The following is a 24,213-nucleotide window of genomic DNA, read 5'->3' on the forward strand; positions in this document are numbered from 1 at the left end:
GACGTATACACTGTCTGTCACCAGGCCTTGACGAGTCTCCCCCTGGTGGCTGACCTGCTGTACGCAACAGTACATATAAATATATGGATGAGCGATGGCCAAGCAGCATAGGCAAGTGCAATAGATGGTATAAAATACCGTGTATACATATGATATGAGAAATGTAAGATATGTAAACATTATTGAAGTGACATTATTTAAAGTGGGATTTTTTAAAGTGACTAGTGATCCATTTATTAAAGTGGCCAGTGATTGGGTCTCCATGTAGGCAGCAGCCTCTCTGAGTTAGTGATTGCTGTTTAGCAGTCTGATGGCCTTGAGACTGAAGAACAGCTTCTGTCTCTCGGTCCCAGCTTTGATGCACCTGTACTGACCTCGCCTTCTGGATGGTAGTGGTGTGAACAGACAGTGGCTCGGGTGGTTGTTGTCTTTGATTATCTTTTTTGCCTTCCTGTGACATCGGGTGCTGTAGGTGTCAGGTAGTTTGCCCCCGGTGATGCGTTGTGCAGATCGCACCACCCTCTGGAGTGCCTTGTGGTTGTGGGCGGAGCAGTTGCCGTACCAGGCTGTGATACAGCCCGACGGGATGCGCTTGATTGTGGATCTGTAAAAGTTAGTCAGGGTTTTAGATGACAAGCCAAATTATGCGCTGTTGCACCTTCTTCACCACACTGTCTGTGTGGGTGGACCATTTCAGTTTGTCGTTGACGTGTACGCTGAGGAACTTAAAACTTTCCACTTTCTCCACTGCTGTCCCTTCGATGTGGATAGGGGGGTGCTCCCTCTGCTGTTTCCTGAAGTCCACGATAATCTCCTTTGTTTTGCTGACATTGAGTGAGAGGTTGTTTTCCTGACACCACACTCCGAGTACCCTCACCTCCTCCCTGTAGGCTGTCTCGTCATTGTTGGTAATCAAGCCCACTACTGTTGTGTTGTCTGCAAACTTGAGTTGGAGGCGTGTATGGTCACGAAGTCGTGGGTGAACAGGGAATACAGGAGGGGGCTGAGCACGCACCCTTGTGGGGCCCCAGTGTTGTGGGTCAACAAGGTGGAGATGTTGTTTCCTACCTTCACCACCTGGGGCGGCCCGTCAGAAAGTCAGGGACCCAATTGCACAGCTTGATGATGAGCTTGGAGGGTACTATAGTGTTGAATGCTGAGCTGTAGTTAATGAACAGCATTCTTACATACAGTGGGGCAAAAAAGTATTTAGTCAGCCACCAATTGTGCAAGTTCTCCCACTTAAAAAGATGAGGCCTGTAATTTTCATCATAGTTACACTTCAACTATGACAGACAAAATGAGAAAAAAAATCCAGAAAATCACATTGTAGGATTTTTAATGAATTGATTTGCCAATTATGGTGGAAAATAAGTATGTCAATGTCAAATAGTAAAAATAAAGAAAAACCCTGAATGGGTGAGTCCAAGATTTTGACTGGTACTGTGTATGTGCTATGCATGTATGCACCCACGCACGCATACACAGACTAAATCCATGTCCGTGTTGTGTGGTCCATCAGGAATGAACAGTACTATGAGGCCATCCTGTCTGTGTGGAACCAGCTCTACATCAACATCAAAAGTCTCATCTCCTGGCAGTACTGTGTCCAGGACATCACACGCATCAACTCTCTCACCATCACCATGGTAAGAACCTATCGCCATCGTAACCATATCACGTCATCACTGTCACTACAGTTTCACTTACAAGGGCCACGACTGACTCAAATGTCAGTTTGACTTTATGGTGCAGCTGAGTCCATTATTACTAAGATTACAAATGACCTGACTACATAACTACATTCACTAAAAGGAGGACACAAAAACAATGTCTGAATTTTTCTTAATATGTGTGTGTCCTCTCAGCTGTCCCGTATGCGTCCTGAGGAGTACTGCAGCATCCTGAAGAGTCTGGAGACCCACTACTCAGACTTCACACACTGTTGCCATGGCTCTGAGATGTTCAAGGACGACGACAAGAGGAGCATCGAGAGCCAGTACACTGGAGCCCAGGCTCACTACGACCAACTGGTGGTCCAGCTACCTGCTTACAGTGAGTAGATATACAGTAGCGAGTCAGTACACTGGACCCCAGGCCTACTACGACCAACTGGTGGTCCGACTACCTGCTGAGTGAGTAGATATGCAGTAGCGAGATAGTAGATATACAGTATCAGGTCCATTACAGTTAATAGAGATACAGTAGATATACAGTATCAGGTCCATTACAGTTAATAGAGATACAGTAGATATACAGTATCAGGTCCATTACAGTTAATAGAGATACAGTAGATATACAGTATCAGGTCCATTACAGTTAATAGAGATACAGTAGATATACAGTATCAGGTCCATTACAGTTAATAGAGATACAGTAGATATACAGTATCAGGTCCATTACAGTTAATAGAGATACAGTAGATATACAGTATCAGGTCCATTACAGTTAATAGAGATACAGTAGATATACAGTATCAGGTCCATTACAGTTAATAGAGATACAGTAGATATACAGTATCAGGTCCATTACAGTTAATAGAGATACAGTAGATATACAGTATCAGGTCCATTACAGTTAATAGAGATACAGTAGATATACAGTATCAGGTCCATTACAGTTAATAGAGATACAGTAGATATACAGTATCAGGTCCATTACAGTTAATAGAGATACAGTAGATATACAGTATCAGGTCCATTACAGTTAATAGAGATACAGTAGATATACAGTATCAGGTCCATTACAGTTAATAGAGATACAGTAGATATACAGTATCAGGTCCATTACAGTTAATAGAGATACAGTAGATATACAGTATCAGGTCCATTACAGTTAATAGAGATACAGTAGATATACAGTATCAGGTCCATTACAGTTAATAGAGATACAGTAGATATACAGTATCAGGTCCATTACAGTTAATAGAGATATAGTAGATATACAGTATCAGGTCCATTACAGTGAATAGAGAGACAGTAGATATATAGTATAGAGTACAGATGTAGTAGATGTAATAGGAGACACAGTAGATATACTGTAGAGCGATAGTATATATACAGTAGAGCGATAGTGTATATATAGTAGAGACAGTGAGAGTAGATATACAGTATCAGGTCCATTACAGTTAATAGATATACAGTAGAGAAACAGTAGATACTGTAGATATAGAGTAGAGATATAGTAGATACAGTAGAGTGATAGATATATAGTAGAGAGACAGTATTGCGATAGTGTAGATACAGTTGAAGTCGGAAGTTTACAAACACTTAGGTTGGAGTCATTTAAAACTCGTTTTTTAACCACTCCACAAATTTCTTGTTATGAACTATAGTTTTGGCAAGTCGGTTAGGACATTTACTTTGTGCATGACACAAGTAATTTTTCCAACAATTGTTTAGAGAGATTATTTCACTTCTAATTCACTGTATCACAATGGGTGGGTCAGTGGGTCAGAAGTTTACATACATTAAGTTGACTGTGCCTTTAAACGGCTTGGAAAAATCCAGAGAATTATGTCATGGCTTTAGAAGCTTCTGATAGGCTAATTGACCTCATTTGAGTCAATTGGAGGTGTACCTATGGATATATTTCAAGGTCTACCTTCAATCTCAGTGCCTCTTTGCTTGACATCATGGGGAAATCAAAAGAAATCAGCCAATACTTCAGAAAAACAATTGTAGACCTGGTTTATCCTTGGGAGCAATTTTCAAATGCCTGAAGGTACCACTTTCATCTGTACAAACAATAGTAGGCAAGTATAAACACCATGCGACCACGCAGCCGTAATACCGCTCAGGAAGGAGACACATTCTGTCTTTTGGAGATGAATGTACTTTGGCGTGAAAAGTGAAAATCAATCCCAGAACAACAGCAAAGGACCTTGTGAAGATGTTGGAGGAAACCGGTACACAAGTATCCATATCCACAGTAAAACAAGTCCTATATCGACATAACCTGAAAGGCCGCTCAGCAAGGAAGTAGCCACTGCCCTAAAACTGCCATAAAAAAAGCCAGACTAAGGTCTGAAACTGCACATGGGGACAAAGATCATACTTTTTGGAGAAATGTCCTCTGGTCTGATGAAACAAAAATAGAACTGTTTGGCCCTAATGACCATTGTTATGTTTGGGGAAAAAGGGGGAGGCTTGCAAGCCGAAGAACACCATCCCAACCGTGAAGCACGGGGGTGGCAGCATCATGTTGTGGGGGTGCTTTTCTGCAGGAGGGACTGGTGCACTTCACAAAATAGATGGCATCATGAGGGGGGTAAATTATGTGGATAGATTGAAGCAACATCTCAAGACATCAGTCAGGAAGTTAAAGCTTGGTCACAATGTCTCTTCCAAATGGACATTGACCCCAAGCACACTTCCAAAGTTGTGGCAAAATGGCTTTAGGACAACAAAATCAAGGTATTGGAGTGGCCATCACAAAGACCTGACCTCAATCCCATAGAAAATTTGTGGGCAGAACTGAAAAAGCGTGTGCAAGCAAAGTTGCCTACAAACCTGACTCAGGTACACCAGCTCTGTCAGGAGGAATGGGCCAAAATTCACCCAACTTACTGTGGGAAGCTTGTAGAAGGCTACCCAAAACGTTTGACCCAAGTTAAACAATTTAAAGGCAATGCTATCAAATACTAATTGAGTGTATGTAAACTTCTGACCCACTGGGAATGTGATGAAAGAAATAAAAGCTGAAATAAATAATTATCTCTACTATTATTCTGACATTTCACATTCTTAAAATAAAGTGGTGATCCTAACTGACCTAAGACAGTGAATTTTTACTAGGATTAAATGTCAGGAATTGTGAAAAACAGAGTTTAAATGTATTTGGCTAAGGTGTATGTAAACTTCCGACCTCAACTCTATATAGTAGAGATACAGTTTCAGGTCCATTACAGTGAGTAGAGCAGCTCTCTCATTGTAGGGCGCAGTATGCTCCTCTATTCTGCTGTCTCTGCTCACCTATGTACTCTGGGTGTATGTCATTAATCTAAGTTGTACCTTTACCATACAGCATATGACCTCTAACTCTCTATATCTCTGTCCCTAGCTGCACAACAGACCGCCAACGAAGGGAGGATCAAGGCAGAGGAGGAGGCCAGGATACTGGTGGTCAATCAAGAGGAGGCAAAGAAGATAGAGGAGACCAAGATAGTGGAGGTTAAGCAACAGGATGTGAAAAAGGGGGTGGTTAAGAAGGTGAAGAAGAAAGTGGTGGTGACGTCACACAGCCTGACGGAGCTGCACACGCTCAGACAGCGCCTGGAGGAGGCGGAGGCAGGGCTTACCCAGCACATCCATATCTGTCTGGGAGAGGACGGAGCGCACGACTGTGGCCTGAGGATTAGCCAACTAGAGGTACATACACACATGGACGCCACACATGAACGCACGCACACACAGATACAATATACTGTACATCCTAGGAGTACTACTGTGTGTGTAGGGTTAGGTTTGTGCATGTGACTAAATGTGTGTTTTTTCCCCAGTCTGTACAGAGGGATGTGAACTCTATCCGTGAGGAGTACCAGCGTCTGAATGAGCATGTTCTGAAGGAACTAGAGGGTATGACTGACTCTGACAAGGCCACGTTCTTACGCAGCCAACTCAGCCTCATCAACGAGAGACTGGGCAGTCTGGACGGGTGCTCCACCGCCTACCTACAGAGGTAAATATTATGCTATATGAACATACACACAGCCTGAAAGGGTTCTCTGCAGAATAACCATATAACTACTCCATACACAGACAAACTCATCCATACACACACTCAACACTCATTGCTCAAATTGAACTAATTCGTTCTGATGAATTCTCTCTCTCTCTTCCTGCTCTCTCTCTCTCTTCCCGCTCACTCTCTCTCTTCCCGCCCTCTCTCTTTCTTTCCGCCCTCCTTTCTTTCTTTCTCGTTCTTCCCGCCCTTTCCCACTCCAAGGTTGCGGGCTCTAAGGGCCCTCCTGGAGAGTGAGTCCAGGGCTGAGGACATCATTAAGGTCCATGAGGCCAGACTGACAGAGAAGGAGACCACATCCCTGGATCCTGCAGAGGTGGAGGACTACAGGTCCACTCTGAAGGTAACAGTTACTGTTTGAAACACAAGCCCCAAAACATTGGGAATGGGAGTGACTGTCACAGCAATGATTAAGTCGGTCATTTAGCTGTGTGTGGTGCTCCTAGGCTAAATGTTCCGTTGTGTGTAAATGCTTTGAAGTCAGTAAGTTTTGTGATTATTACTATTCCCGGTATGTACTCTGTAAAGGCCAGTTAGCTTTGTGATTATTACTATTCCCGGTATGTACTCTGTAAAGGCCAGTTAGCTTTGTGATTATTACTATTCCCGGTATGTACTCTGTAAAGGCCAGTTAGCTTTGTGATTCAAATCTCAGATGTTCTGTTGTATGTGTAGAGTATGAGGGCCGAGCTGGAGGGGAAGAGGGACGTCCTGGTCTCCATGGAGACAGAGCTCGGGAAGGCAGTCCACTGGAACGGCCAGGTGGGCGGAGCCTTCCACAGGTGTGACGTGGACCTGTCCAGATACAGTGAACAAGTCACCCAGCTGTCTGACCGCTGGAGACGCCTCCAGAGCCAGATAGACTTCAGGTATACAGACCTCTCTATATCTTATCTATGCACACCTTTTTGGTTCCATATCTCACTCAGACATTTACCTCCGTCTCTAGCTGGATCTGTTTTGTTGTCCCTCTGACTTCTGTATATAGAGTCCTGTTCTCCATACCTATCCAACTTGTGATGTGCTGTACCTCCTTCCTTTACTTTGTGATGACTTCAAGCATTTACTATTGATGACCATTTTCTTCTTTTTTATATATATATACACCAAAAAAGATTTTTTACCTGTATCTCTTGCTTTTCCTCTCTCAGACTGAGGGACCTAGAGGGGTACCAGGGGCAACTCCAGCAGTACACCACCACTAGCTCAGTCCTCAGTGAGTGGATCGGTACTACGCGTCAGAAACAGGACGCCCTGCAGGCCACCAAGATAGACAGCATCACAGCCCTGGATGAACACCTCAACCAGCAGAAGGTCGGTCAGTCAGTCAGTCAGTCAGTCAGTCAGTCAGTCAGTCTAATTGTTCAGGGCAATATAATCAACATATGGAGGTTTTTGTGTGTTTGTCTAGGCTCTGAACTCCGAGATCAAGGTGAAGAGAGAGAGTGTTGAGAGTGTTCTGAGAGACACTGACGCCTGTGTGAACTCCATCAAGGTAAGGGCTTTCACATCCGGCCCATGTATTACTATACCCGTCATAGTATAGTAATGTACTACTTTTCCTGCATTCTATTCCTGTGATTTATAGATATATTTGTTTTCAGGATTATGAGCTGGAGTTGGCTTCATACAGTGCTGGTCTAGAGACTCTACTGAACATCCCTATGAAGAGGACCATGACACAGTCTCCTTCTACTCAGCTCACAGAGGAGGTAACAATCATAGCACCACCAAGTCACTCAAACATATACTGTTTACTTATACAGGTGCATACACTACATGTACATCTGTTACTGAGTGCCTTCAGTGTCAAGGTGAATCTAGCCTCATACATACAAACTCTGCTTTACTCCGGGTTAGAAACCCAGTAAACAGGTAGAACTGTGTCCCTAGTCTGGTGTATTCGGTGCCCAGTATGTTAACAATGTTACCACTGAGTTGATTGTGTGTTTAGGTGACTTTGTGTTACTGAGTAGTTTGTATGTTTCCGTTATTAACTGTGTGCTGTATGCCCTCTCCCAGGCTACTCTACTGCAGACCCGTTACATTGAGCTGCTCACTCTGTCTGGTGACTACTACAAATACCTGGGAGAACTACACAAGAACATGGAAGAGCTCAAGGTACTGAGAGGAACCACACTGACCGCCTGTAGAATCAATCTGTTCAGCTGTTTTTACAACGATGAGCTTTTAGACCTTCTGCATTATAATTTCATTTATTTTCCATGTTTTAATGAATACATTGGAAATCTTATTCAGTCTTATAACTGGTAAATCTAACATTGCATTATTATTATATTAAATCTAAAATATTAGTTCTGTACTAAGGCATCTAAAGTGATACTATTTTGGTTGCATATGCTCCTTAATATTTTGCTGTGCAACCTGCATGTAATAATAATGTTGTAATGATTGAAAACGGATCGTTTTTAGCCCAAACAGTTCCAAAGATTAATTAATTTACCCAAGTATACCTCCCCCACCCAAAAACATGCAGAAAGTGTCAAAAATGTAAAAGGAGGCCATTACCACTTCAGGAATAATAACTTTTTTAGGCCTTGCTAATGAATTGAAGTTTAAATTATTATTACATTCTAAAATATGTGAGAATGTGGACATCACCTGACTAAATAGATTGGATGCATGGCAGTTTTTCTGTAGACTATGTGGCCGACGCAGGCACACATAATAAAACCATGAATAGCGGTAGCATTAATCTCACCATTGCTGTTTTTATCATGAGAAAGTGACCAAAAAACAGGTAATTTTTTTAACGGAAGGATTTGTATGGAAAGCCAAGTTGAAGCCAACATTAGATGTTGTTGTCCTCATAATAACCACACGTGGTTTTACCTCAGCGGAGTACTGCAACACCCTTCAGTTGAAGTGGCGGGAAACGAACGAAAGTGGCCACATCTCTCACAAAAACTCATCAAAAATACAATTACAGATAATTATAAGGGAGCAAGAGAATTTATAAATTGGCTACAATAATTACAATAACTTTTCAAGCACCAAATTGAGGAAATGTCAGTTTTTCAAGGTAATCCTATTCTAGTACTTCAATTTCTGAACTCTAAATTCAAGTTCAAGTAGGCTACTTCAAGCCTCTTGTATTGTTTACAATTGCAGGTCAAAATGCATTTGTCATGTTATTTCATGACCAGATCATATTGTGAATAAGCCCACTAGGCTATGTAATTTGTTGTCATTATATCCAGAATACTTAATAGGAATAGCTTTGGGTGTTGCACAATAGTCTATCCTACACAATTCTGCACAGTAAACTCAGGGGCACAAAAACATATGAAACCATGAACTCAATACCTTGATGCTTTCTCTGTTAAATCAAAGGAGACCCTGCTGTAAATCAAACAGACAACAACAGATGGTCAACATCAATTCACTGGGGATATTAGATCCAACGTGGATCCAGGCACAACTGTCTTCCCTGGCATAACAAATATGAGAACTAAATATTCAAACACTTTTTTCCCAGCACTTGCCTGCACTATCAAAACAGCTGTTCGTCACTTAACAGACACCAAATGTGCATCCAACAAGTATTATGCATAATTATTGAAGAACCGCATTTATAACAGTATTGATTTAGGTGTTAAGTATCAAGGTAAGGCGACTCTTTCGGTTAGAATAATTTGATTTTGCAATGCATACATTATTTTAGTGGCCCATAAACAGTTTTCACCCTGTAACATAAGGACACAAAATGTTATGTAGTTACACTGCATTTCTGAGATCTCTATACAAAAACATAAGAATCCTGGCTCTAGCTGTCGTACAATGTTCAAGTTCAATGTCTAATTGAGCTGATTAATGCTTAATATATTGCATACAGCTGAAGTCAGAAGTCTACATACACCTTAACCAAATACATTTAAACTCAGTTTTTCACAATTCCTGACATTTGAATCCTAATAAGAATTCCCTGTTTTAGGTCAGTTAGGATCACCACTTTATTTTAAGAATGTGAAATGTCAGGATAATATTAGAGAGCGATTTTATTTCAGCTTTTATTTCTTTCATCACATTCCCAGTGGGTCAGACGTTTACATACATTCAATTAGTATTTGGTAGCTTTGCCTTTAAATTGTTTAACTTGGGTCAAACATTTCAGGTAGCCTTCCACAAGCTTCCCACAATAAGTTGGGTGAATTTTGGCCCATTCCTCCTGACAGAGCTGGTGTAACTCAGTCAGGTTTGTAGGCCTCCTTGCTCGCACACGCTTTTTCAGTTCTGCCCACACATTTTCTATAGGATTCAGGTCAGGCTTTGTGATGGTCACTCCAATATACCTTGACTTTGTTGTCCTTAAGCCATTTTGCCACAACTTTGGAAGTATGCTTGGGGTCATTGTCCATTTGGAAGACCCATTTGCGACCAAGCTTTAACTTCCTGACTGATGTCTTGAGATGTTGCTTCAATATATCCACATAATTTTCCCTCATCATGATGCCATCTATTTTGTGAAGTGCACCAGTCCCTCCTGTAGCAAAGCACCCCCACAACATGATACTGCCACCCCGTGCTTCACGGTTGGGATGGTGTCCTTCGGCTTGCAAGTCTCCCCCTATTCCCTCCAAATATAATGATGGTCATTATGGCCAAACAGTTCTATTTTTGTTTTATCAGACCAGAGGACATTTCTCCAAAAAGTATGATCTTTGTACCCATGTGCTTTGCTGGGGTGGCAGGTATCCTAGTGGTTAGAGCGTTGGACTAGTAACAGGAAGGTTGCAAGATCGAATCCCCGAGCTGACAAGGTAAAAATCTGTCGTTCTGCCCCTGAACAAGGCAGTTAACCCACTGTTCCTAGGCCGTCATTGAAAATGAGAATTTGTTCTTAACTGACTTGCCTAGTTAAATAAAGGTTAAAAAATTATGTGCAATTGCAAACCGTAGCCCAGCTTTTTTATGGCGGTTTTGGAGCAGTGGCTTCTTCCTTGTGGAGCGGCCTTTCAGGTTATGTCGGTATAGGTCTCGTTTTACTGTGGATATACAGTGGGGCAAAAAGGTATTTAGTCAGCCACCAATTGTGCAAGTTCTCCCACTTAAAAAGATGAGAGGCCTGTACTTTTCATCATAGGTAGTACACTTCAACTATGACAGACAAAATTAGGAAAAAAATCCAGAAAATCACATTGTAGGATTTTTAATGAATTTATTTGCAAATTATGGTGGAAAATAAGTATTTGGTCACCTACAAACAAGCAGGATTTCTGGCTCTCACAGACCTGTAACTTGTTACCTGTATTAACGGCACCTGTTTGAACTTGTTATCAGTATAAAAGACACCTGTCCACAACCTCAAACAGTCACACTCCAAATTCCACAATGGCCAAGACCAAAGAGCTGTCAAAGGACACCAGAAACAAAATAACAAAGCCTACCATCAGTAACACACTACGCCGCCAGGGACTCAAATCCTGCAGTGCCAGACGTGTCCCCCTGCTTAAGCCAGTACATGTCCAGGCCCATCTGAAGTTTGATAGAGAGCATTTGGATGATCCAGAAGAAGATTGGGAGAATGTCATATGGTCAGATGAAACCAAAATAGAACCTTTTGGTAAAAACTCAACTCACGAGGCCTCCCGGGTGGCGCAGTGGTTATGGCCCCACGATGTCAAGCAAAGAGGCACTGAGTTTGAAGGTAGGCCTTGAGATACATCCACAGGTACACCTCCAATTGACTCAAATCATGTAAATTAGCCTACCAGAAGCTTCTAAAGCCATGACATCGTTTTCTGGAATTTTCCAAGCTATTTAAAGGCACAGTCAACTTAGCGTATGTAAACTTCTGACCCACTGGAGTTGTGAATGAAGGGAAATAATCTTGTCTGTAAACAATTGTTGGAAAAATGACTTGTGTCATGCATAAAGTAGATGTCCTAACTGACTTCCCAAAACTATAGTTTGTTAACAAGAAATTTGTGGAGTGGTTGAAAAACGAGTTTTAATGACTCCAGCCTAAGTGTATTTACTTCCGACTTCAACTGTAACGACAACTTACACTGCCATAAATGCAAGGACAGAAAAGTAAATGTTTTATGTCACATGATTTTGGACAAATCTGTCAAGACACCAACTATGATAAAGGTTTAAATCAACTCGTATATTTTCTTGAATAAAGCTATGAAATACCCCCATATATCTTAATATAATGACAGAAAAAAAATTGGCATGTTATTATCAATAACTTATCAACAGCTGTAACAAGTTGTCCAGTGTAGGAAATCCTCACTGATACCCTAGTTTATAGAAACACCAAAGTACACAAAAAAATACACATTTCTTATATTTGTCCCAGACCTCAGACTTAGAACATCCAATTTTGTTATTTTCAGATTAAAAAGTGTTATTTAGATAGCGAAAACCTGAAAAAAAATTGAGAAAATCCTAAACCTGGAAAAACAAAACCAAGATAATGGGTGGCATGGATAAGAGCATTTGGCCAGTAACCAAAAGGTTGCTGGTTTGAATCCCCAAACCAACTAGGTGAAAACTCTGTCAATGTGCCCTTGAGCAAGGCACTTAATCCTAATTGTTCCTTTGTCGCTCTGGATAAGAGCGTCTAATAAATGACTAAAATGTATATTTGGGACAAAATGGAATTAGACAAATAATAACACCGATTTTATAATGCCCTAAAAACTACAGTGCATTCGGAAAGTATTCAGACCCCTTGACTTTTTCCACATTTTCTTACGTTACAGCCTTGTTCTAAAATGTATTAAATAGTTTTTCCCCCCTCATCAATCTACATACAATACTCCATAATGACAAAACAAAAACATGTTTTTATTTGTTTGCTAATTTATATTTTTCTTATCACATTTACATAAATATTCAGACCCTTTACTCAGTACTTTGTTGAAGCACCTTTGTCAGTGATTACAGCCTCGAGTCTTCTTGGGTATGACGCTACAAACTTGGCACACCTGTATTTGGGGAGTTTCTCCCATTCTTCTCTACAGATCCTCTCAAGCTCTGTCAGGTTGGATGGGGATCGTCGCTGCACAGCTGTTTTCAGCTTTCCAGAGATGTTAGATCGGGTTCAGGTTCTGGCTGGGCCACTCAAGGACATTCAGAGACTTGTCCCAAATTCACTTCTGTGCTGTTTTGGCTGTGTGCTTAGGGTCATTGTTCTGTTAGAAAGTGAATCTTCGCCCCAGTCTCAGGTCCTGAATGCTCTTGAGCATGTTTTCATCAATGATCTCTTTACTTTGCTCTGTTCATCTTTTCCTCGATCCTGACTAGTCTCTCAGTCTCTACCGCTGAAAACATCCCCACAGCATGATGCTGCCACCACCATGCTTCACCGTAGGGATGGTGCCAGGTTTCCTCCAGACGTGACGCTTGGCATTCAAGCCAAATATTTCAATCTTGGTTTCAACACGACCAGAGAATCTTGTTCCTCATGGTCTGAGTCCTTTAGGTGCCTTCTGAAAACTCCAAGCGGGCTGTCATGTGCATTTTACTGAAGAGTGGCTTCTGTCTGGACACGTAACCATAAAGGCCTGATTGTTGGAGTGCTGCAGAGATGGTTGTCCTTCTGGAAGTTTATCCCATCTCCAGAGGAATTCTGGAGCTCTGTCAGAGTGACCATCAGGTTTTTAGTCACCTCCCCTCCCTGGCTCTTCTCCCCCAATTTGTCAGTTTGGCAGGGTGGCCAGCTCTAGGAAGTGTCTTGGTGGTTCCAAACCTCTTCCATTTAAGAATGATGGAGGCCACTGTTCTTGGGGACCTTCAATGCTGCAGACATAGTTTTGGGACCCTTTCCCAGATCTGTACCTCAACACAATCCTGTCTCTGAGCTCTACGGACAATTCCTTCGACCTCATGGCTTGGTTTTTGCTCTGACATGCACGCTGTCAACTGTGGGATCAGATATAGACAGGTGTGTGTGTACCTTTCCAAATCATCTCAATCAATTGAATTTACCACAGGTGGACTCCAATCAAGTTGTAGAACTATCTGAAGGATGATCAATGGAAACAGAATGCACCTGAGATTAATTTTGAGTCTCATAACAAAGGTTCAGAATACGTATTTCTGTTTTTCATTATGGGGTATTGTGCGTAGATTGATGAAGAAAAATTATTTAATACATTTTAGAATAAGGCTGTAACGTTACAAAATAGGGAAAAGGGTCTGAATACTTTCTGAATGCACTATATGTAGAAAGCTTAATATTCTACAAATGACTTAGAAATACCGGTCATTAAAATTTACAATCAACTTTTTTGCTTTTCATAATAAACAAATGCATTTACAGGGTTACCTATTTGTTTCTCAATCGATTAGAAAAATCCTATTTTCTCATGCTCCTAAATTTAATGGTGTGCTCCAAACTTATTTAAGTTGGGAATAGGGCTGTTATGGTGATCGTATTACCTCCACACCAGCGGTCACAAGCCATGACATCGGTCAAATTCCATGTGACTGTTTAGTCACGGTAGTTAGGCTTCTCCAAGCTCTGATGCTGCTCATGGTCATTAGTAGCCTACCAAACTTGCTAACTGCCGGGTACTCAACACTCTATTGTCCCTCTAATCACTCTGACATCAATGCAAATGTAATCGAAAATCGAATCAAACACTTCATCAGAGCCTATGAGCTCATGTTGCACAACATTTCTATAGGCTATGATTTCATGAAAAATACAGAGTGATGGCCTCTATTAAAAAGAGGATGATCCCATCAGCGTTCAATAGGCTAGGCCTACTATATGTATTTCTCAACTTTCCTAATATTAAGCACATTGCTTCTCTTTACAACAGGAGTATAGCCTACCTGGCTGGCATGAAAATGAACCATGGGAAAAGTGTCCTCCATTCACTATTTAAGTGCATATATGACATTTATTTTTTCCCCTTTCCTTGATTTGAGACAGGTACATGATAATGGTCCATTCTAAATCAACAAATTTCACACCTATATTATTTAGTATATGTAAAGACCAGATTAAATCAAGAATAGGCTGACATTGTCACCCATCACACTGACTTGTGAATGATGCCCAGCTTGTGTGAGGTAAGGCCAGAAACGCATACCTTTTTTTGCTACTTTTTCAAATCATAGTCACACACCTCATGTCCATAGGCCTATATGTTTTGAAATGGTTTGTATCAACACTAAAGTGGCCAAATAATTTCTATAAATTCAGTACATTAAATAGGCTCTACACCTGTTGTAAAGCCAAACTTGCATACATACGAGACGCGTGAGTTTGAAGTTTGGGGAAGATAATTTTCACCATGAGAATGCACCTTTATAATAAAAGTATTACATGCAATCATCACATTTGTGGTCACTTTTGAAAATGGTGTTTTCCTTAGTAATGGAACATTTGCACTTACAGCCTACTGCTGTAGGAGGATTGCTGCGCTTATAATGTGAAGAAATAGCCTCATAGTTTATCAACATTTTAAGATAAAAGTTCTGACCTGTTGCGTCAGCCACACTGCATTACGTTTTTTTGATGCTAGTGGTTGTATTCATTTGGGATCTACCTCATACCACAACTGTCCCAGACTATGTTTGGAATATTTATTTCTCGCACAGAATAGAATGGGTCAACTTTCGTACTATGGGGGATAGTAGATTGACATAGGCTAGTGCTTTTGCTGTTCATTAGGCCTACTCATCTTGTTGGTTGACGAAAAGTAAATGTGGACAGTTCATCCAATATCTTTAATATGCCGCAAAAGGCATTAATTGTTTTAGGGGGCATTACGGTTACACAAAGTGATGCCGCTGGGAAATTCTAGGCATTATCAAGTGCTTGTCAGATTGTGAATGAGAGACTGATGAAGTGTGTACAGCCTGCAAAAAAACAACTAAGCAGAGCTCATGCCTTTTCATGCAACTTTTTTTCAAATCATCATTAGTTACATCATGCAGTCTTAGAATGTATTAAAATTCAAAACATTTAGCCCAATGTTTGGATCACAACTACAGTTACATAAATAACTCTAAATTAAGCATGTCTGATGTGCTTATGTTAATTTATCGGTCAATTAATGTGAGACTGGCAGTTACATCATTTGCTTGACAATCACCAGCTGACTAAATTTCATGCACCAGTGCTACCAATGTTTTTTTTTTAAATTAAGAGCCTTGCATGTACTTCCTCCACTCTACCCCGAATCCTTCCTTCTCCTCCTCTAGATGCGTAACACCAGGATTGACCTGTTGGAGGAGGAGCTACGGCTCCTCAAAGAGGATATTGGGTACCGCAACACTAAGAACAGTTCTCTGGAGGAGGCGTTAGCTCGCTACCGGCTGGAGCTGTCCCAGTCGCAGGAGCAGCTCCACTCTGTGGAGGAGGTGAAGAGGAGCAAGGCCCTGCAGTGCAGCGTCACCCAAGACTCCCTGGCTTCCACCCACAGCCAACTGAAGGATCTGCAGGAGCAGGTGGCCCGCCTCACATCCCTCATCGAGGAGGAGAAGAGGAAGAGGATGCGGGCGGAGGAACACTACAGGGAGCAGCAGGAGGAGCACGAGCAGGTGCTGAGGAGGAGGCAGAAGGAGCTGGAGGAGGCCAACTGGGCAAAGCTGGAGGTGGAGAAGAGCGTTGGTGACCGGGATAGGGAGGCGGAGAGGCTACGGAGGCAGCTGGAGGAGGAGGTGCGACGCTGCAAGGACCTGGAGCAGGAGCTGTCTAAGGTAAGGAGCCAGTGCAGTGTGGAGATCAGTAACCTAAAGCTCAGCTACGAGTCCCAGATCACCTTCTGCAGGACAGACATCCAGCACCTGTCTGCCCAGAGGGAGGAGGTGGACCAGGGCATCAGACTGCAGTGTGACAAGCTAGAGGCCGAGAGGAGAGACCAGGAGGACCAGCTCAGGAGGCTAAAGGTGTGTCTGAGCCAAGCCGAAGAGCAGAGGAGGAGGGCCGAGGAGGAGGCGCTTGCTCAGAGATCTGTGGTCACAGAGGAGGTGCGGAGGAGGAGGGAGCTGGAGGCTCAGGTGGAGATGTTAGTTAGGGAGAGAGGGGCGGATAGTAATCAGTATAGAGAGGAGGTGTCAGAGCTCACAAAGGCCCTGCAGGAGAGGAGCGGCCAGCAGGTTCACCTCACACACAGCCTGGAGGAGGAGCAGAGGAGGAGGAGAGCCCTGGAGGAGGAGAAGATCAGGCTTGAACTGCTCCTGGGGGAGATTCAGGCCAAGCAGGCCTCCTACTCCCAGGCTGTCACCCGGCTGAGAGAAGTGGAGGAAGAGCTGGTTAGCATCCGTACAGAGTTTAAGAAGGAGAATGGTGAGAAGAACAAGGCAGAGCAGAGTGGAACCAGGTTACAGGGACATGTCAGGGAGCTGCAGGCCACGGCTGATAGGCTAGAGGGGGAGGCGGAGGCCCTGAGGAGAACCAACCAGGAGGAGGTGACCAAGAGGAGACACGTGGAGACAGAGCTCCAGAAAACCACCCACACCATGCGGGAGTACACCAGCACCATCGCCACCCTACGCCGGAGCCAGGAGGAGGCCCAAACCACGGTGAGGAGGGGAGAGGAGGAGCACAGGAAGCTCCAAGTGGAGCTGGAGAGTAGGTTGAAGGAGTTCAAGGCTTCCACTGAGCGCCTGACGTCCCTGAGCTCAGATCTGAAGTCTCTCCAACAACAGCTCCTCCAAGAGCAGGCTAAAGTCTGCGAGGCAAACATGCGCAATGAAACACTCTACAAGACCATCGAGGAAAAGAGCCTGGCACTCAACGAGAGCTCTGTAGAACGGGAGAGACTCCAGACCCTGACCCAGACACTGACCAAGGAGCGACTGCGGCTCGAGGAGGAGCTGCGGGGAGTGAAGCACGAGAGAGAGGAGTTGCTGATAACCAGGCAGGGGGCTGATGACGAGCTGGTGTCCCAGAACACTGCTCTGGAGCTGCAGCTAAAGAGCAGCTTGAGAAGCAGTGTGGAGACCCAGATCCTCGTGGCAGAGCTCTCTTCAGAGAGGGAGAAACTCAGGATGGAGATAGATCAAGTCCAGAGGCAGGCCATGGAGGTACTTGTCTTGGACCTTTAGAGGTTCATGTCGGACTGTTCTGTGTTTCTCTAAATCAAACTATACTCCTTCAGTAAGTCTTAGTGGAATAGGCTTTAGGCTGGCTGTGGACAAGGCTTTCTCTTGCATGCTGAAATACCTCCTGTTGATACCTGTAATTGTTCTTTTAGTTTTTTACTCTAATTAGATTGTGAAACACATACAAGTTATTCTTCTGTGATGGAATTTGCAATCGTTAAATTTTTTTTTTAAATCATGCAAACGCAATCTCTGTTTCCCCTTCTGCCTTCTCTCACAAAACTGTTGTCCCACCCAGAACTATACTCTTAGAAAAAAAGGTGTTATCTAGAACCTAAAATAGTTCTTCGGCCCCATTTGAAGAACCCTTTTTGATTCCATGTTGAACCTTTTTGGGTTCCATATAGGACCCTTTTCACAGTCGGTTCTACATGGAACCAAAAAGGGTTCTCCCTGTAACCAAAGGGGGTTTTCCTATGGGGACAGCCAAAGAACACTTTTTTTCCCCTAAGAGTCTTCTGTGATTGACTAATCAGCATGCTTTTTTGCCATTGCTTGTTTTGACTAAAATGATCCACAGTGTCTTCATCACTGGTCCTGTGGTGTCTGTGTCTCTCTAGTGTCATCCTCAAGTCCTTGTCTAGTCTTGAAGTCCCTTTGTCTAGTCTAGATATCAGTCCTAGTCTACTGTGTCTGCCTATTTCCTTTGTACATTCTAGAAACCTACAATGTACAAATGTGCTGTTAATTGCACTCACTCTTAATTGAGTGTGAATTGTGTTGATGTATCCATGTTGAGGTTTAACTGGTAATCTCTTTACTCTTATCATTTTAATTGACAAATGATAAATGCGCATTGTTTATGTGTGGGTAAGTTATTGGAGCTGTGTCGTGTTTCTTTAATAACAAAGCATGCTGTCACATGTCATTTATATTGTAAATGCCAAATCAAAATATTTTGACATTTTTAAACAAAATAATTCATTATAATTGCCCCTTCCTCTGTCTCTCTCCTCCACCCCTATCTCCTCTCTCCCTCCCCATCAACCCCTCTTCCCATCCAGACCTCCTCTCTGATCCAGTCCACCAAGACCCAGTACAGTGAGATGGTGGTGGAGAGAGATGCTCTTCTGCTAAAGCTGAAACAGACAGACCAGGACAGGGCCATGTCCCAGAATCTGGAGGAAGAACTACATCGCATCAAACTCTCTCTGGAGTCCGAGTTACGCCTCAAACTGCGTCTGCAGGAAGAGAACGAGAAGGTGTGTATTGTTGTTTTCACTTTTGCCGCCTAGAAGCAACTTTATATATTTATTTAAAATTTGTCAAATAAAATAAATTTATCCATCCATTCCTTTATCCATTCCTTCATACATTCATCCATTCAGGTCAAGAATGACTTCCTGTACTGGAAGGGCCAGTACGAGTCCAAGGAGGGTGCGGTGAGGCAGTTCGACTCCGTGAAGGAGAAACTGGAGCGGGAGAGGAGTTCTCTTGAGACTGAGATTGAGCGGCTGATGAGAGAGCTGAGGGAGGGGGAGGACAGGTATAAGAGCAGGCTGTTGATCACGCAGACCCAGCTCTCTGAATTGACCTCTGTCAGAGACACCCTGGAGGCAGATTTGAGGAAACTCAGGGAGCAGCATAACGCCTGCGCCAAACACACCCAGACGGACGAGAACGGGAAGAAAGACCTGGACCCCGCCACACTGATTTTCGACAGTGTCCGTAAGACAGTGACAGCCAAGCAGCTGCTAGACTGCGGGGTCATCGACAAGTCAACCTATGGCCAGTTGTTGAAGGGTCAGAAGACTGTCCGTGAGGTATCTGTGGACATAAAACTGAATCTGAAAGGGACCGGCATCATCGCTGGTGTTGCTGGAAACTGTCAGGATAAAATGACACTCACAGAGGCCAAGAGAGCCAACATCCTCTCTGAAGAAAGCGCCACCATGCTGCTGGAGGCACAAGCTGCCACAGGCCACATAGTGGATCCCAGAGCCAACGAGAAGATGTCGGTGGAGGAGGCAATTAAGAGAGGAGTGGTAGATGAGGAGGCTAGAGAGAGGTTGCTGGCTGCAGAGGCTGCCTGTCTGGGGTACCGCGACCCCAATACTACCAAACCCCTGTCAGCAGGCCAGGCTATGAGGAAGGGCCTGATCGATAGAGACACAGCTCTACGGATGCTGCAAGCCCAGGAGTCTGTTGGGGGCATCATAGACCCTGTCCTCAGTGTCTTCCTCCCTAAAGATGCAGCCATGGACCGGGACCTGATTGACGAGGACCTGTACAGGGCCTTAAACCAACGACCTGAGTGTTACCTGGACCCAGACACCCAGATGGGAGCCAGCTACGTCTCCCTAAAGAGGAGATGCAAGTCCGAACCCACCACTGGTCTCCTGCTCCTCCCTGCCCCAGAGAAGCCCATGACGGTGAAGGGTCTCAGGGGAGAGGTGTCTATCAAGGATCTGATGGATGCTAACCTCTTGGAGAAATCGGACATGGACCAACTGAAGGATGGAAAACTGACCAGCCAGGACATCGAGGACCGGTTGAGGTCGTACCTCCGAGGCTCCACCTGCATCGCAGGCGTCTATGACGAGGCCAACCACAAGACCCTATCCATTTACCAGGCCATGAAGGATGGGTTACTGAGGCCTGGCACAACCCTGGAGCTCCTCGAAGCCCAGGCTGCCTCGGGATTCATGATCGATCCCATCAACAACCTTTGTCTGACCGTGGCCGATGCCTACAAGAGCGGCCTGGCTGGGCCGGAGTTCAAAGACAAACTCTTGTCTGCAGAGAGGGCCGTCACCGGGTACAAAGACCCAGGCACGGACAAGATCATCTCCTTGTTCCAAGCCATAGAGAAGGGGCTGATAGAGAAGGGACATGGGATCCGTCTACTAGAGGCTCAGATTGCCAGCGGTGGCATCATCGACCCCAGGCACAGCCACCGCATCGAGGTGGAGACTGCCTATAAAAAGGGCTACTTCGGCAAGGAGATGAACCAGATCCTGACAGACGAAGCGGACGTCTCCAAGGGCTTTTTCGATCCCAACAACCAGGACAACCTGACTTATCTCCAGCTAAAGAAACGCTGCATCATAGACCAGAAAACTGGCCTGGTTCTCCTGCCCATCAAGGACAAGAAGGAGCCTCCACAGACAACGACACAGAAGAATACTCTGAGGAAGAGGAGGGTGGTGATCGTAGACCCAGACACCAATAAGGAGATGAGTGTGAAGGAAGCATACGACAAAGGGCTCATCGACTACGAGACCTTCCTGGAGCTGTCGCAGCAGGAGTGTGAGTGGGAGGAGATTACGATCACAGCCCAGGATGGATCCTCGCGATTGGTCATCATCGACAGGAAGACTGAGATCCAGTATGACATCAGAGAGCTGCTAGAGAAGAAGGTGATTGACCAATCAGTGTACGACCAGTACCAATCCCAGAAAATCACTCTCGCACAGTTTGCTAAAATCATCACCAGCAAGACCAACTGCACCAGATCCTCCTCCTCAACATCCTCATCCAAAGCCAGAGCATCAGCAACATCAGCATCCTCCCTGTCTTCATCAACCACCACCTCTCAGCGGATCACTTCCAACAAGGCTGAGAAGACGAGCTCCATCATTGGTGGCTCCACCACTGGCAGCTCCACCATAAATGGCTCCAGCATTGGCAGCTCCTCTGGTGGCTCCTTTGGCAGTTCCACCACCTCCAGAACCACCACCATCAGCTCCTCTACCCAGCCTGATGGCCCTCCCTCCCACAGCTCCCTGAAGAACATCGCTAGCATCTCAGTCTCCCTGGCTGGCCCTGCTGAAGCTGTGGTCTTGGATGGGGAGCGAAGCCCTGTGGGTGCCATCTTTGATATGGAGGCCCTAGAGAAGATCTCCATCTCTGAGGCCCACAAACGTGGCCTGGTGGACAGCATCTCTGCCCAGAGACTACTGGAGGCCCAGGCTTGCACAGGAGGCATTGTAAACCCTTCCGATGGCAGGCGCCTGTCCATCCAGGAAGCCTCCCGCCAGGGGATCATCGAGAATGACATGGCTACCAGGCTAAAGCCCGCCCAGAAGGCCTACATTGGATTTGAAGACGTCAAGTGTAAACGCAAGATGTCTGCCGCCGAGGCCATGAGGGAGAAGTGGCTTCCATACGAGGCGGGCCACCGCTTCCTGGAGTTCCAGTTTGTCACTGGAGGCCTGTACGACCCAGAGCTGGGCTGCAGGAGAACCATCGAGGAAGCTCTCAAAGTGGGCTGGCTGGATGGGAGGGCAGCCCAGAAGCTCCAGGACATGAGGCACCACGCCAAGAACCTAACCTGTCCCAAGACAAAGCTGAAGATCTCTTATAAAGAAGCATTGGATAACTGCTTGTTGGAGGAGAATACGGGAGTCAAGATGCTCCAAGCTGCCTCCACCTCCTCCAGAGGGATCAGTAGTCCGTACAACTTCTCTTCGGCTCCCGGGTCCACCTCGGGCTCCAGGACCGGGTCGAGGACGGGCTCGCGGAGAGGCAGCGTGGACCTGGGGTCACCTAGCTCCTCCAGCCGATACAACGTCATAAGCAGCTCCACCTACAGCCGCACCTCCTTCAGTTCTAGCTCCATTTCATAGGGAAAAGAGGGAAAACTATTCATTAATTCATTAACTTAGTTGTCTTAATCTTTGCATACTTTTAGTTTTTACATATTACCTTTTGCTTTACTTATGAAAGTTAAACCTACTTATTGGTCAGTTAGAAATGTGCCTGTCCTAGATAAAGAGGTACCATCACATGTTGTTTGTTCTGTTTAAAGTGGTAAAAAAATGGATAAGAATTGAAGTAAAATTTTAAGTAAAACTTTATGTATACTGAACAAAAATATAAAACGCAACATGGAACAATTTCAAAGATTTTACTGAGTTACAGTATATATAAGGAAATCAGTCAATTTAAATAAATAAATTAGGTCCTAATCTATGGATTTCACATGACTGGGCAAGGGTGCAGCCATGGGTGGGCCTTGGAGGTCATAGGCCCACCCACTTGGCAGCCAGGCGCACCCACTGGGGAGCCAGGCCATGCCAATCACAATAAAAAAATTTCCCCACAAAAGGGCTTTGTTACAGATAGAAATAGTCCTTAGCAACCCCCCACACACACACCCCTCAGACAATCCCGCAGGTCAAGAAGCCGGATGTGGAGGTCTTGGGCTGGCGTAGTTACACGTGGTCTGCACTTGTGAAGCCGGTTGGACGTACTGCCAAATTCTCTAAAAATGACATTGGATGTAGCTTATTGTAGAGAAATTAACATTAAATTCTCTGGCAACAGCTCTGGTGGACAATCCCGCAGTCAGCATGCCAATTGCACACTCCTTCAAAACTTGAGACATCTGTGGCATTGTGTTGTGTGACAAAACTGCACATTTAAAAGGGGCCTTTTATGGTCCCCAGCACAAGCACAAGAAAACCTATGTAATGATCATGCTGTTTAATCAGCTTCTTGATATGCCACACCTGTCAGGTAGATGGATTATCTTGGTAAAGGAGAAATGCTCACTAACCAATGTGTGCACAGAATGAGAGAAATAATATTTTTGTGTGCAAGGTGCATTTCCGAGATTGTTTATTTCATCTCATGAAATATGGGACCAACACTTTACATATTACGTTTATATTTTTGTTCAGTGTAAATTGGCTTTGTTCTCTCAGACAGCATGATACGGCCACTTCGTTGTCAGACATTATTTTTCCAAACTCTATAGTACTGCAGTTTAAATTTAATTCATTTTGGTGACAATAATTTAAAAATGTAATGAATGTATAAAAGGTTGGATGGGAGAGGGTTAGTGTCTTATGTGTGTTTTGAAGAACATTAATAGGTGTTATGTTTACTTTGAATTTGGAAGTACAGTAGTGTTTCTTGCATGGGATGTGAGGTGTCATAACATTGCTTAGTGTTTATACTGTTAGTGTAATATGGGGCTGTCTTTTAACACATGGTAACAATTTTTCTATTTCTCCAAATAAAATGTTACGTCATTGCACTTGTGTGTCTGGTCAATAAGATTGTGATGATTTTGGTACGAATACATGAAAATACCACACTAAGCCAAAGATATGAGCATCATGACATGTATTCATAGTCATAAATATTGTGTGAAATAAACACAGAACTTGTTAATGATCGTTTAGAACTCATTCCATGGAGGGCCAAGTGTCTGCAGATTTTCGCTCCTCCCTTGATTGATGAATTAAGGTCACTGATTAGCAAGGAACTCCCCTCACCTGGTTGTCTTAATTCAAAGGAAAAAACAAAAACCAGCAGACATTAGGCCTTCCATGGAATGAGTTTGACACCCCTGGTTTAGACTCTGCCAGATGGCTCTCACATAAAACCTAAATGTTCTTGGTCAGAGAGAGTGTTTTCAAAATCATGTTT

The 24,213-nt window shown here is 44.0% G+C and overlaps 1 protein-coding gene across 3 annotated transcripts in view; it reads left to right on the plus strand.

Moving 5' to 3' along the window:
* The window catches only part of LOC139409424 (desmoplakin-A-like), a 39,885-nt gene extending 16,070 nt beyond the window's left edge, over positions 1-23,815 (plus strand). Inside the window, exons 12-24 of one of the 3 annotated variants that reach the window (XM_071154566.1) lie at positions 1,523-1,649; positions 1,869-2,055; positions 5,062-5,369; positions 5,501-5,679; positions 5,947-6,085; positions 6,418-6,611; positions 6,894-7,056; positions 7,154-7,237; positions 7,347-7,454; positions 7,765-7,863; positions 15,931-16,428; positions 18,840-19,037; positions 19,164-23,815. In XM_071154566.1, coding sequence (XP_071010667.1) covers positions 1,523-1,649; positions 1,869-2,055; positions 5,062-5,369; positions 5,501-5,679; positions 5,947-6,085; positions 6,418-6,611; positions 6,894-7,056; positions 7,154-7,237; positions 7,347-7,454; positions 7,765-7,863; positions 15,931-16,428; positions 18,840-19,037; positions 19,164-22,403 — 5,524 coding nt within the window. In that variant the 3' untranslated portion in view covers positions 22,404-23,815. Of the gene's footprint in view, positions 1-1,522; positions 1,650-1,868; positions 2,056-5,061; positions 5,370-5,500; positions 5,680-5,946; positions 6,086-6,417; positions 6,612-6,893; positions 7,057-7,153; positions 7,238-7,346; positions 7,455-7,764; positions 7,864-15,930; positions 17,758-18,839; positions 19,038-19,163 lie in introns of all 3 variants that reach the window. The other 2 variants (XM_071154565.1, XM_071154567.1) reach the window with 2 other exon arrangements.
* The last annotated feature ends 398 nt before the right edge of the window (positions 23,816-24,213 follow it).

This window comes from Oncorhynchus clarkii, chromosome 5 (assembly GCF_045791955.1).
Source record: "Oncorhynchus clarkii lewisi isolate Uvic-CL-2024 chromosome 5, UVic_Ocla_1.0, whole genome shotgun sequence".
Classification (NCBI taxonomy): Eukaryota; Metazoa; Chordata; class Actinopteri; order Salmoniformes; family Salmonidae; genus Oncorhynchus; species Oncorhynchus clarkii.